Source organism: Acomys minous (assembly GCF_964271855.1).
Source record: "Acomys minous genome assembly, chromosome: 10".
Taxonomy (NCBI): Eukaryota; Metazoa; Chordata; class Mammalia; order Rodentia; family Muridae; genus Acomys; species Acomys minous.
Window position 1 is genome coordinate 61,612,042 of NC_140491.1, and position 13,693 is coordinate 61,625,734.

Genomic DNA, 13,693 nt, shown 5'->3' on the forward strand with positions numbered 1-13,693 from the left:
CTGCCACCACTTGGCATGCATGACAGCAGCTAATGCAGTGCTGCAGGAAGGGCGGGGCAGGGAGGGAGTACTAAGCCTTTGAGAACAGCCCAGAATGCCCAGGCTTCGCATAACAGGGCTTTGCACGGATGCTGGGGGAACCCAGATGCTGACACAGAACGGTAAGTCTCAGAGGCTGCCCTCTCAGTGTCCTGAAAGACATGGGAGACAGTGTCCAGTGGCTGCCAGCTGGGGTTTGGGGATTTTCTTGCATTCCCAGAACTGTTAGGCAGAAGTGGCAGGGCAGGCAAAGGCCCAGTAAATGTGGTGTGAGTGCATGTGTCTGGTCCAAATGTCCAGTTGGCTCAAGCAAGCCGAGGCGGGGGGACTGTGGACCTGGTGTTTCCCTTACCAATTCATCTCATTCTGGGACAGGGGAGACTAGCAGGATGGATGCCCCCCCCCCCAACAGCTTGGATGCAATTGCTCCACCATCCCCTGCCCACCGAGTTGAGACCCTCCCTCTCCACAGCCATTATATAGAGGGGTCAGGACTCGGGTGCTTTACCAGCCCCTCAGGCCTCACATCATTGAGTCCGGGGGTGCATCAATCAGGGGGAGGGTCTCAGGGCCCCTCTTCAGAGCTTTGCTAAAACAGGACTCAAATTTGAGGCACCTGGAGCTGGCTGCCAGCCAGCCGTGCTTGCACCCTCCCTTGCTCTTTGTGAAGATGTTTCAGCCATACCTAACATACTGTGAGGGTTAACTGAGTGCTGGGTGCGGCACATGGTTAGTAAATGGGGCCACATTAGGGTGAGGGGCTGGGGGGGAGGGGGACTAATGGTTCTAGCCATCTGGGCCTGGTACCACCCTGACCCCCTTTACCCACATTCCAGGCCCTGAACTGGAACCAAGAGCTTTGTTGAGCTCTTGGGAGAGGAAGTTGCGCTGAAAAACAAACAAACAAACAAAAACAGAAAACCAACAGCAGCAAGAAGGTTTTTTTTTTAATTTATGTATTTATTATTGTGTATACAATGCTCTGCCTGCGTGTACACTTGCAGGCCAGAAGAGAGTATCAGATCACATCATGGATGGTTGTGAGCCACCATGTGGTTGCTGGGAATTGAACTCATGACCTCTGGAAGAGCAGTCAGTGCTCTTAACCGCTGGGCCATCTCTCTAGCCCTGCAAGAAGGTTTTTGAAACCTGACATCTGTACGTGTTGTTTTTAAAGGGGGAAAACACTGCATCCTCAGAAAAGCCCTGAATGGAGTAGGGGCTCTCTTGGCTCGGAGTAGGCAGGCGCCGGCAGGGCCTACAGAAGTCAGACCCCTCCTCACACTAGGTGCTGCTGCTACACTCAGGACACTGGTGTTTCCCCCACCAACTCAGCCCATATCAATTGCACACCAGTACAGCCCCCACTGTATGCTACAGTGCTGCCCCCTTGTGGCCGGAGGTCTGCCAACAGGTGGAAGGCCAATTTTGTTTGTCTTTGCTGGGGTGGGTTTGGGGATGAGGAGGCAGTATACCCATGTCCTCACACCTGCAGGCAGCTGAACCTGGGCATGAGAGAAGACACCAGCTCTGGGTAGCATGCTTACCCTGGCTCACCCATATCTTTACTGCATGACTGTGTGTGCTTTGTCTCCCAGTACTGACCTGTGCTATTTCCTGGGTATAGAACGGACTAATAACAGCCCTGCCCGGATGCCCTCGGGACTGAAGAGTAGAGACCAGTGCAGAGACTAACTATGGGGCATGTGCTTACTGTTAAGAAGAGGCACTGGGAGCACAGCCAGGGTGTTTGAGTGAGGTCATGACCTCTGTACGGAGGTGAGGGTTTGGGAGGGAGGCCCAGTGGAGCAACTTAATAGCAAGGTTAGAGACCTGGGTTGGGCGATTGCTTGTGCCTGGAATGTTTCTGAGCATCCTCTTGTTAACTTGGTTGGAATCAGCAAGGTTGAAGGGCCGGCTACAGCGATGGAAGCCAGCTGTGTGCATGCTCCTGGACAGGTGTGTGGCTATTTTAACGCACCGGTAGCTGGGTGGGGGGAGGGGGGTGGGCAGCGGTGATGTTGAGCCTTTCCCTGAGCAGCTGCTGAGCTCAGCCCCCAGAAGCCTGTGTGTGATAGTGTGAATGAAAATAGCCCCACAGACTCACAGGGACTGGTACTATTGGAAGGTGTGACCTTGTTGGAGAAAGCGCATCACCACTAAGGCTTTGAGGTCTTAGAAGCTTGAGCCAGGCCTGGTGCATCTCACTCTCTTCCTGCTGCCTGAGGATCCGGATGTAGAACTCTCAGCTTCCTCTCGTACTGCCATGCTTCCCGCCATGTTGACAATGGACTAAACCTCTGAACTGTAAAGCCAGCCCCAAGTTAAATGTTTTCTCTTATGAGGGCAGCCTTGGTTATGGTATCTCTACACAGCAACAGAAAGCCTAACTAAGACCCTGTCCCTCGCCGTGCACCCATCTGCAGTCCCTCCTACCCACTTGAGCCCGGAAGCAGTTCACCTCTCACTGAAGCAAAGCTCCCTCTTTAGTGAGGCAGAGGCATCCCTCACTACACAGGAAGGAGTGAAGGAGTGAGCTGTGCCCTCCTATGTCACTTAGCCCAGCCTCTGAACCCCACTTGTGGACACAGCCCACACAGTATCCTCCGCCTGAGGCCACAGATGCAGGTGTGTGGTGTTCAGCCCAAGGAGGGGGCTTCTCACTTTTTCCCTGATTGTGTGCGATGGGGGGATCAGATGAAGATAGCCTCAGGGTTCCTCACCAGGTCCTGTCTCTTCTTTGCCTTTGTTTTTACACACGTGTGTGTGTGTGTGTGTGTGTGTGTGTGTGTGATACTAACATCATGTCTTCCTCTATTTTCCATCTTATTTCTTGAGACACTGTCTTTCACTGAGTCTTCAGTTTTACTGGTTCCACCAGACTCTCTGGCTAGCTCCCTCCCAGCGCTGGGATTACAGCCTGAGCCAGGGCACAGGGCTACGTGAGTACTGGGGACCAAACTGGTCCTCCTGCTGTCACAGCAAGCATTTTACCCATGGGGCCATCTTCCTGGCCCCTGTTTTCCTCTCGCTCTCCCCCTCCCTCCACTCTGTTCTCTCCGTCTCTCTCTTCCTCAAAGAGACCCAAGAGAAAGACATAAAGGCTCCGTCTAGGAATCTGCATCCTAAATCAGTGGGCTAGGCTGGTTCCTGGAGAAAGCCCACCAAAAGAGGACCCCACGGGCATCAGCCATACTCATGGAGGCAAGCAACCACCCACCCAAGGAGCCAGCTACATCCCTCAGCCAGAAGCATGATATTCCCACCCCCACCCCACCCCCCGTGTGTGCGTGTGCGTGCACAGGGCCCCAAGCCTGGGCAAAATGGAGGATCTCTCCGTGAGGCTTGAAGCAACCCCATCGGGGAGGGATCTCAAGAACTGGGAGAGCTCAGCTCCCTCCTATTTCCTGCTTTCCTCTCACCTGGCCAGCCTGCCTTCTTCTCTGTTCCTGTCTCCGCCCCACCCCCACCCCCACCCAGCCAATAGGCTCTCCTGCCCAGCTCTGAGACATGCGCCCATGTTGGCGGGGACAGGGTTTCTGCCTTAAGAATCCTGCCTTTGAAGCTCTTTGGCTTTGGGCCAGTTGGGGCTCATCAGCATGTGACCTTCCATAGTGGACTCCACAGGGCCCTGAGCTCCAGGAAGGCTCTTCCAGGCACAGAGTCTCGGAGCCCATTGAGTGTTAGCATCTCTGCTTGCTTGACGGGTGCTTTCACCCCTATGGTCCATTTATTCCTACAAAATCTGGGTCAGGTCATCTCTGCAAAGAGACATGAGGAGGCTTGAGGTGACTGTGCCTACTGGTTCACTCTGCCACCAGGAAAGGTCATCCACCTAGTGGGGAGCCCTATGGTGAAATGGGCTAAGCCCAGCAGTCTTGGCCAGGCTCAGTAGTCTGGGGCTCACTCTGAACTATTCGGCTGGGGTCTGAGATCTTCCACCCACGACACCCTGGAGGTGGCTGGTGGAATGTATGGGCCCCTACACTCCTTCTAGGGGACCCTTTGGGAGTGCAAGCCACCAAGCAAGCAGGCAGGGCATCCCTGTGTTTCCCGAGCCAACATCTCCCTAACCAACCCCAGGTCTAGGCGCAGTATCTCCTTGAGTTGTCGTGGAATTTTCTGGGGGGTCTTCCACAGATTGTGAGTGCTGGAAACCTTCCTGGGTCCTCGGGGCACTGGTGGGGCTTAGCGGTGCGGGGGGGGGGGGGACGACACATTTCAACACTGTTGGCAGCTGCCCTCTAGCCAGCCGCCTCTTGTCAGCCTGCCCCTTGTGGTGGGCTCTGCTTAGTGTCTCCGAGACCAACCCAACCACACAGAGCTGCTGAACACTTTCCCATCTATTTATTATTGAACGAAGGCAGGAATCTGGGAGCCCGCAGAGCGTGAAATTGGGAGCAAATGCAGAGGAGGTCTAGACAGGAACCCTGCAGGCCGCTTTCTGCTCGCTCAGGACCGCAGGGGCCTCAGGCTACCAGGTAGCAGAAAGACTTGTAACCAGACAGATGTGTTTTTGGGGGAGGGAAAGGGTTCTGAGTCCCCATAAGCCCTTGCCCAGACTCTGGCAAGGAAAAAGAGGCTGTGAGGCAGCCAGCCTGGATTTCCAGACAGAGCCATCCTCTCTGTCCCAGCCTCAGTTTCTCCATCTGGAAGTGAGCAGGAACAGCATCCCTGCTGGATTGGAAGAGACCCCCCTCATTAAACTAGCAAATTTCAGGACCACCGTGGCCCAGGCAGCTGTGTCTGCTAGGCCCGCCCTCCATTCTGGTGCTCTGTGGTGTTGAAAGTCCCTGGGCCCAGTGAGGCCGCTGGGTTTTCCCCTGGCTCCAGAGCACTGCCCTTCACAAAACCTTACTATGTGCCCTGTATCCTGTGGGGCACTGTCAGGGGCTAAAGTCGGATGCAAAAGCCTTCCAAGGCTAGAAGGCAAAGTGGGCACAGTGAGGAGAGCTGAGAAAAGAGGAAGGAGTGGGTTAAATACAGGATGCATAGTCCAGATGGCAGCTAGCTAGCGAGGGGGGCTCCTGCCAGAGGAGGGAGCTCACGGGAGGAGGCAGGTGGAGGCGTCTGGTTCTGCTGCCAGGTGTTTCCTGCCTTGTCTCCTCCCCCACCCCCACCCCCCCACCCCCCACGTTTGGGCCTCTATACAGGAGACAACCGGAGCTTGTAACATGGCTATTCTCCAGGCTGGCTGCCTAGACATGGCTTATGGGAAAACCGCTGTCACTCACCAGAACACCTCCCCCCCACACCCCCATACAGATTCCAAAACTGGGTGGAGGGTCCACAGAGTTGCTCCATCTCACACTCTGTCCTTGAAGAAATCAGGGATGGGACCGGGGAGCACGTGTTTATAAGGCTGTAAACCAGTTTATGGTCCCAGGGGGGCAATTAACAGTTCAGCAAGAGCCTTGCCAAGTTGCATTGGCTGGCATGAGAAGCCTGAAGAGTCGCCTTGGGCGTGCAGACAGGCCAGGCTGCAGGGTGGTCTCGGCCAGCTTGTCCTGGGCCCCTCGGGCTCTTTTCCTCTCTCTATCCCTCAAGGACCAGCCTAGAAGCCCAGTCCCCTCCTCTTTCCCTGGCTCCTTCTCCCGGTGGGTACCCCCCAACTCCCTCCCTGAACCCCAAAGCCTTCCTGTTCTCCTTAGGTACTCAGGTTAGCTTTTCTCCAAACCTGTTGGGAAGCCTCCCCCAGACATGAATAACCGGATAAACGAACCAGAAGCCCTTTCCCTGCCTCCTTGGCGCAGAGCTGGGCACTTCTTAAATTCATAGTCCTCACCTTTGGGTGTATATCTAAATCACTAAGACCCCTTGCAGGTTGGTTTAAAAAAAAATCAAACAATGTGGAGTTGAGGGAAGCCTTTGAATAAATTATACAGAGTCAGCATTGCAAATGAGGGAGCAGGGGCCCAGGAGAAGGCCTCTGACCTGAGGTGGAGGGGGGAGTGGGGGGGAGGGATTGCAGCTGTGGGAAGTCCTAACCTTTGAGGAGAAAAATAGGGAAGAACTCAAGAGCAGTGGAGTGAGGTGGAAAGAAATGGCCCTGAGTCTGTGCTCTCCTTCCGTTGACTAAAAACATGCAACATGGCTCCTTCTGGTGGTTTTTTTGTTTTGTTTTGTTTTGTTTTTTGAACTATGTGGTACACACTGAAGAAATTCAGGAAGGCTTTCTGGATTAGGCAAGCATATGTTGGGCTCTGGTGGAAGTGGAAGTGTGGAAAAGGGCATCCCAGAGGAAGAGCAGGCGGATAGAGCCAAGGGAGGTCTGGTCACCCCGAGACTGTTGGTAGTTAACTGTAGATGATGTCAGGCTGAGTGTGAGCAGAGCTGCCAGTGGCCTGTATGGCTGTGCTGGGCCAGCCCTGCGACCTGGCGCCCACAGTGGGTGGGTGTGTATCTGCAGGGTGAAGCTGAGACGCTCCAGATGGATGGCCTGGGTGTTGGAGCGGCGGCTGCTGACAGCCCTGGGCACCTGGCCTGAGCTGGCACCCTTCCCACCATGCCGCCAGGCCGCCTGCCGCTGGAAAGGAACCCAGGCCCCAAGAAGCAGCAAAAAGCAGCCTGGGTCCTGAGGGCCAAGCTAGGGATGTGTGTCTCTCAGACCTGGGAGGGGCTTTATTGTGAGTGCGGCCAGATCCCTTGGAGACCCACCCGAAGAAGGATTCATGCCTAAAGTATGGCATCATCCTGTCCCTCACAGAATCCTCAGTGTTCCCTAGCCTTCCAAGAGAGGAAACTGAGGCATGAAAAAAACAGAGGCATTTGAGCCTGTCCAATGACTGGCGAAGAGTTAGGCTGGCATTCAGGTTTTTGTGTATATTGTGTGGAACACTCCTTTCCCTGTCCCAAAGAGGCCCCTCAGTCCTGTCATGCTTCTTGCGTGTTCTCACCTTCCTCCGGCCCCAGCCCTGCGTCCATGGGGGCATGGAGGCACCCCGGACTGGAGCCTATGCTGCCCATAGAACCCAGCTCCAGTCCCTGTGGCTGTCGGTGAGCCTGCATGCGAGCCCCAGTGGTGGGTGGGTCATTGCAGGACATTGAATCTTGACCTTCAGGGCACTAAAGTCCAGCCTGCCAGCCACTTGCTACCTACTTGGCTTCTCTGAGTGCCACAAGTTCAGTTCCCACCAGTATGGTGGCCCAAGGGGCTACCTGTAGTCATCTGTCCTGGGTGTGAACAGCATCTTTACAGGCTCAGGACCTCTCCACATCTGTGTCTGTTTCTTCCTTCCTCTGCAGCTCCTTGTGATTTTCCACACATTTCGGCTGAAAATACCAGCCAGCCCTGGCCCCGTGTGCTTTACGCAAGTTATTGACCAGCAGGGACCAGAGGATCTTCTATTTCCATTTCCCAGGAAAGGTCTGTGTTCGCCTCAAGCCCATTTATACCTCCGCTGTAATCCAGGGACAAGCAAGAACAGTATAAATGCACAGAGAAGTGTCTGTCTGACAAGCATTAAGCTACCGCTGTGTGCCAGGCTGACACACGCAGAACAGCCTTACCTTAGTTAGGACATTGTTTGGTTTGGTCCACCTTCCAGGTCCTCTTCATGCAGCATCAGAGTTCCAGTGTCTACCACCCCCTTCCCAGCTTCTCAGACGGCTAAGGAGGGCTTCAGGAGATCTCTTCAGTGACCCAGAAAAATCAATGTTCCTTGCGCCCCAACAGAGGCATGAAAGCAGGGCGGTTGAATCCAGTGTCCCCAGTGACTGCCTATTTGCGTTTGCCCTACTGTGAGAGGCATGCCAAGTACCTGGACAGCCACCTCCACTGCATGCCTGCTCCCAGCTCCTGCTTTGCAGGCCTGCAGCCCTAGCAAGGCCAGCTAGCCAGCTGGCCCCAGCCTCCTGAGAAGCCAAGGCAGTGGGGGTTTGGGGGGGGCGGCTAGAGCTGCCAGGCAGCATGCCCAGGAATGTGTAGGGTCCCTGGCGGCTACTTCTCTGTCTGTGTCTTCAGCATATCTGCACCCAATTGCCTCATACTTTGGGGGCTGTCTGGACTTGCCTGTTTTTTTGGAGTTGCCCCTAAATCTCTCTATATCTGTATCTCTTGCCTTGTTACTCTGGGTCTGTCTGGACCTGCCTGTCTTCTGTCTTCTGGGGTCTGAATTCCAGTCCCAGCCTCCGGATTACAGCATGGTCTAAGAGACTCTCCCTGGCAGTAGATGACCATGCCTCCTCCATCTGTACCCAAGCCCTCCCTCTAACCCTACTGAGCCATCCGACCTTTCCAAGCCCAGCTTCAGAGTATGTGGGGACACCTCATACACACCCTCCCCACCTGGACTGGACAGTAAGCAGCAAATCACCAGTCTGCCAGTTGCTCTCATACACTCCTGGAAGAGGATTTAATCAACTCATGCGAGCAAGTCTTCATGGCCAGGTTTAGCAGGGACTTAGAAACATATGCACCTCAGGGCATTTCCTTGCGCGTGTTTCTGAGACAGCCAAAGGTGGGCAGTGGTGTCTGTAGGGTCCAGCTGGGTGATCTTGGGTTCTTCTGCCAGAAGGAGCATGGCCTAGGTGTGAGGAGAGCAGTCAGGCCTCACGGTGGATCCGGAGGGCTCCCTAAGGCCACCACTGTAGCACTGGCCAGACTGCAGCATGAAGCAAAGGAAAAGCAGAATGACCTAACAGCAGCAGCTTTGTTTGAGAAGAGAAGGGGAAATGTGTGTGTGCCTGGGACGAGACCATGGAAGGAGAAATGCAGAGCTAAGGCACACTGCTGCTTCCAGGGCAGAGCAAAGGAAGGAAGGAGGAAGGAGGGAGGGAGGGAAGGAGGGAGGAAGGAGGGAGGAAGGAGGGAAGGGCTCCAAAGGCACCTGGATCTATGCTGTGGTCTGTAGAAGCGAACATTTTCTAGAATTGAAAAAGGCAAATTTTAATTAAATTTTAGATTAAAAAGCAAATGAGAAGCTGGGTGTGGTGGTGGTGCACGCCTTTAATCCCAGCACTCGGGAGGCAGAGGCAGGTGGATTGCTCTGAGTTCGAGGCCAGCCTGGTCTACAAAGCAAGTCCAGGACAACCAAGACTACACAGAGAAACCCTGTCTCGAAAAACCAAGAAAAAAGAAAGAAAGAAAGAAAGAAAGAAAGAAAGAAAGAAAAGAAGAGAAATGAGCCTGATTGCGGAGTTGGTGGGGCAGCACCGTTAGGAATTGTTTGTGGTGACCTGAAAGTCTTTGGATTCGACTCCATCCCCAGGGGAGCAAACACAGAGACACCAGTGGCTTTCAGAAGGCTTCAGTGGGATGACTAACACTGCTGTTTCAAAATTGCTACAGATACAAAGGGAAAAGCAAGGAAAGTTAGGTTATTAAAAGAGAAGTAAAAGATTGAATTTTAATGAGTAAAACTCAACCCAAAAAAACAGAATCCCGGAGTTTAAGTGTAAACACCAGCAGGGACTCGCTAGTGTTTTACGTTTCCACTTCTGAAAATACAAAGCGTGCTGGCGGGTGGTGCCCACCAAGTCTCCGCACTTGGAAAGTAGAGTCCAGAGGACTGCGGGGTTTGAGGTTAGCTTGGTCTACATGAGGCTGTGTCTCAGGAGATGGTTCCGTGGGTAAGAGCTGTGCACCCATGGAGATCTGAGTTTGGGATCCCAGCTCCTGTGTAAAATGCTGGGGGTGTGGCGCTGTAGCTGTAGCCTCAGCACTGGGGCTAGGGCCTTGGAGCAAGGAGGCCGCTATTTCATTCTCCCCAGCAAATAAATAAGTAGCAACCCTGCCCCAAGGGGATGAGGCAGGTACACACATTAATTAATGAGTTAGTTCATAATAAAAGGTCCCTGCGCTCAGGTTGCTGTGAACTTCACAATGTGAACACTGACTGCAGGATAATGGGTAAGTCAGCCAGCAGCGAGTGCTGTCATGAGCCTCAGACAGTGGGTGGAGTCAGGCCTCCTCTAGAAGGCGATGGCTAAGAACTGGGCTTGCATGCCTTCCCTCTTCAGATGAGGCTTGGTGATTGGTCACCATCTCAGTGAGCTCTTCATGTGTAAAAGAACCTGAGTCAATGATGTGAGGGAAGTGAAGGAAGTGATGCTTTCCAGGAGGGAAGCCCCATGATGGAAGAACTGGACCGGAACCATTTTCAACACAACATCACGAGAAGGGGACACGTCAGGAGGCCAGCTTAGAGTGGCCGTGAAGGACCTGTTGACTGCCGCACGAGGAAACACACCAACCCCAATGCATAGAAAATTCTGTGAGATGGACAACTGACTCCGTGTCTTTCCTTCATGTGGAAGGGAGGTGAGAGGAGGACGGTTAAGAACGGAGGCATTCTGGAACGAAAGGTCCTACTGTGTGCAGGCCCACTGTAAGGGCTGCGTCTTTGCAAGCATAGCGCAGGCCTTTTCTGTCCTCTCAGGGTCCCCTCTGTCACCCTGTACAGAGGTGTTAATGGGTAGACTGAGATATGCTAGCTTTCCTTTAGAATATTCCAGGTACTCCCTCCATGGCATTTCCTGCACTCCCTACAAAACCAGAAAGTCCTAGTCCACGCTGCCCCATGGCGACTGCCTTGTCTCTGGCTTCTTTCCTGCTTCCTTCCCCTCCGGCTACATCTTCTGCTTCCTCCCTCTCTTCTTCCTGTCCTCATGGTCCCTCTCTGACCCCAAGCTCTGAAACCTAGGCTCTGACTACGTCTCTTCTGCCCAGTTACAGGCCTCAGTAACTTTATTAACCAATCAGCTTTAAATTAGGCAGAGCAAGGTTTACACAACAAAGATGGGTGCCCTGAGAATACACTCGTCTGAGAGGCAACCAGATCTTGGGGGGCCTAAACCTAGACCCCACCCCGTTCAGATCTAGCCAATGGACAGCTCATTTTCCACAGTTGTGGGGTTATGCCTCTGACATGTCATGCCTCTGGCATGAACTCTGGTGCCCCAATTTGATCACTTCCTCTTGGTGGGGAGGCCAGGTGGCACTCAGAGGAACGGGAAGCAGACTATCTGGATGAGGCCTGATAGGCTGTGGTCATATGCCGGGGGAGGAGGTCCCCTTCTGTCACAGACCTAGGGGAGGGGAACAGGACAAAATAACTAGGAAAGGGGGAACAGGAAGATACAAGTGAGGGAATAAAGATTGGGATGTAATCTGAATAAATTGTTTTTTTTTTTTAAAAAAACACACTAGAATATATAGCACCAGAGCAACTGCCAACATCACTGAGAATATATTTTTTCTAGATAAAAATTTCCTAAATAAAAAGAATTTTTTTTCAGTCTCATGAGATGAAAAAGTTCTAGAAAGAAAATTACTTGATGTATTAAAACTGGACACTCAATGGTATGGATAGGACTGGAGAGATGGCCTCACTAGTGAGCCACCTGCTGCTCAAACACAAGAACCTGAGTCTTTTACCTTCAACACACAAAGCCAGATGTAGTGTGCACATCTGTAATCCCAGCACTGGGAAGATGGAGAGAGGTGGATGCGGGGGTCGGGTGGGGGACAGGGGTGGAGCATCCTGGCCAGCCATTTCAACCACTTGGCAAACGCCAAGCCGATGACAGAACCCGTCAAAACAAAACAAAACTGTACAGTTCCACCCTCCACCCCATCCCACTGCACAGCAGAGGCTGTCAAGGAGGCTCAGTGGGTAGAGACCCTTGTGGCCAAGCCTGACAACCCAGGTTCCATCTGGGACACATGTGGTGGGAGAGAGCTGACTCCCATAGGTTTTCCTCTGATCTCCACATGATTCAAGCACACAAATAAATACATATGATTAAAAAAAAAGTTAAGTCAAAAAACAAAACCAAGATGGACAGATGCTAATAAAAACCACTGGAGATGGCCCTCTGGCCTCCACACACGGCAAGTACATGCATCCAAACCAATACAGACCTGTGCACAGCTACACAGAGACAGTAAAGATGGTAAATGTATGTGATTTTACCACCGCTAAATACGTAAAAGCTTTGCCTGGGTTAAGCAGTGTGATATGTCAGAAACTACACTATAGAGGAAAATGTGGCCCGGTGTGGTGGCACACGGCTTTAATGCCAGCACTTGGGAAGCAGAGGCAGGCAGATCGCTGGGAGTTTGAGGCCAGCCCGGTCTACAAAGTGTCCAGCCCAGCACAGTCAAGGGTACACAGAGTAACCCTGTCTCAAAAAAACCAAAAAGAAGAAGAGGAGGAGGAGGAGGAAGAAGGAGAAGGAGAAGGAGAAGAAGAAGAAGGAGGAGGAGGAGGAGAAGGAGGAGGAGGAGAAGAAAATGTGGAAATGTGGACAAATAGGCAACGAGCCAGGTAGGCTGCATCTGGATTTGGCACTTATTTGGTTGTTTGTTTCTTAGACAGGGTCTCTTGTATTCTAGGATGTCCTCAGACTTGCTGTGTTGCTGGAGTTGACTTTGAACTCCTGATCTTCCTGCCTCCACCTCCCTGCTGTGATCACAGGTCTGTGCCACCATGCCATGCTTTGCGTACATTTTTTTTAAGTGGCAGTGTCAGACTAGGCTGGAAAGGAGAGTATTATACCTAATGCTAAAAGACATGCTCGAGAATGCTTTGCTTTTGGACAAGAGAGATGGCTCAGTCAGTAAAGTGCGTGCCTTGCAAGCATAAGGCACCAGTTCCACTTCCTAACACTCACGACGGCACATCTGTAACCCTAGCTCTGGGGAATCAGAAACAAGAGCTCATTGGCCAGCCAGCCTGCCAGGCTATGAGCTTCAGGCCCGGTAAGAGATCTGTCTCCAAAAGGAAGGTGGGAAATAGATGAAGATGCCTGATACTGATATTGACCTGTGGCCTTCGCACTCACATGTCAAGTACACACATGTACATAGACACTGCGCGCGCGCACACACACACACACACACAGATAGACAGATACACAGAGACAGAGAAACAGACAGAGAGACTATTTCCGTTCAGAGGCCGTTTCTGGCTCTGTGGTTAAGGGCACCAGCCGCTCTTCCAAAGGATTCTCATTCCCAGAACCCACATAGCAGCTCACAGTTGTCTGTAACTCAAGTCCCAGGAGTCTAATGCCTTCTTTCTTTCTCTCTTTCTTTCTTTTTTTCTTTCTTTCTTTCTTTGTTTTTTCTTTCTTTCAAGACAGGGTTTCCCTGTGTAGCCTTGGCTGTTCTGGACTCGCTTTGTAGGCCAGACTGGCCTTGAACTCACAGCAATCCACCTTCCTCTGCCTCCCAAGTGCTGTGATTAAAGGCGTGCGCCACCACCGCCTGGATGGGTCTAATGCCTTCTTACAGCCTCTATGAGCACCACATATAAGGTATACAGACATGCATGCAGGGAAAGCCTATACACATAAAATTTAAAAACAAACTTCAATGTCAGGATATTAGCATTCACCTCTTACAGCTAGGGAAACTGAGGCTGAGAGGTAGAGCTGGGCTTGGAGGCTTGGATCTCTCTGCCTCTCACATGCCAAGCTGATCTCTGGTGTGCACATCCTTCCCCTGCCTCTGGTCTTGTGGAGTAGAGTAGTGGCTATTGCACAGAGGCACTAACGATGCTGTGGCCTGTGGTATCTGTTGCAGGCTGTTGATGGAGAAGTGGGCGGATGACAGCCGGCACTGTGGTCATCACTGGGGGCATCTTGGCAACTGTGATTCTGCTCTGTATCATCGCTGTTCTGTGCTACTGTCGGCTTCAGGTACCTACTC

General features: G+C 52.5%; 1 protein-coding gene across 2 annotated transcripts in view; it reads left to right on the forward strand.

The window, feature by feature from the left end:
• FAM163B (family with sequence similarity 163 member B) overlaps window positions 1-13,693 on the forward strand; it is a 32,881-nt gene that overhangs the window by 16,344 nt on the left and 2,844 nt on the right. The window contains exons 2-3 of one of the 2 annotated variants that reach the window (XM_084799598.1): window positions 7,285-7,405; window positions 13,568-13,683. In XM_084799598.1, coding sequence (XP_084655724.1) covers window positions 13,591-13,683 — 93 coding nt within the window. In that variant the 5' untranslated portion in view covers window positions 7,285-7,405; window positions 13,568-13,590. The remainder of the gene's footprint in view (window positions 1-7,284; window positions 7,406-13,567; window positions 13,684-13,693) is intronic. The other variant, XM_084799597.1, reaches the window with a different exon arrangement.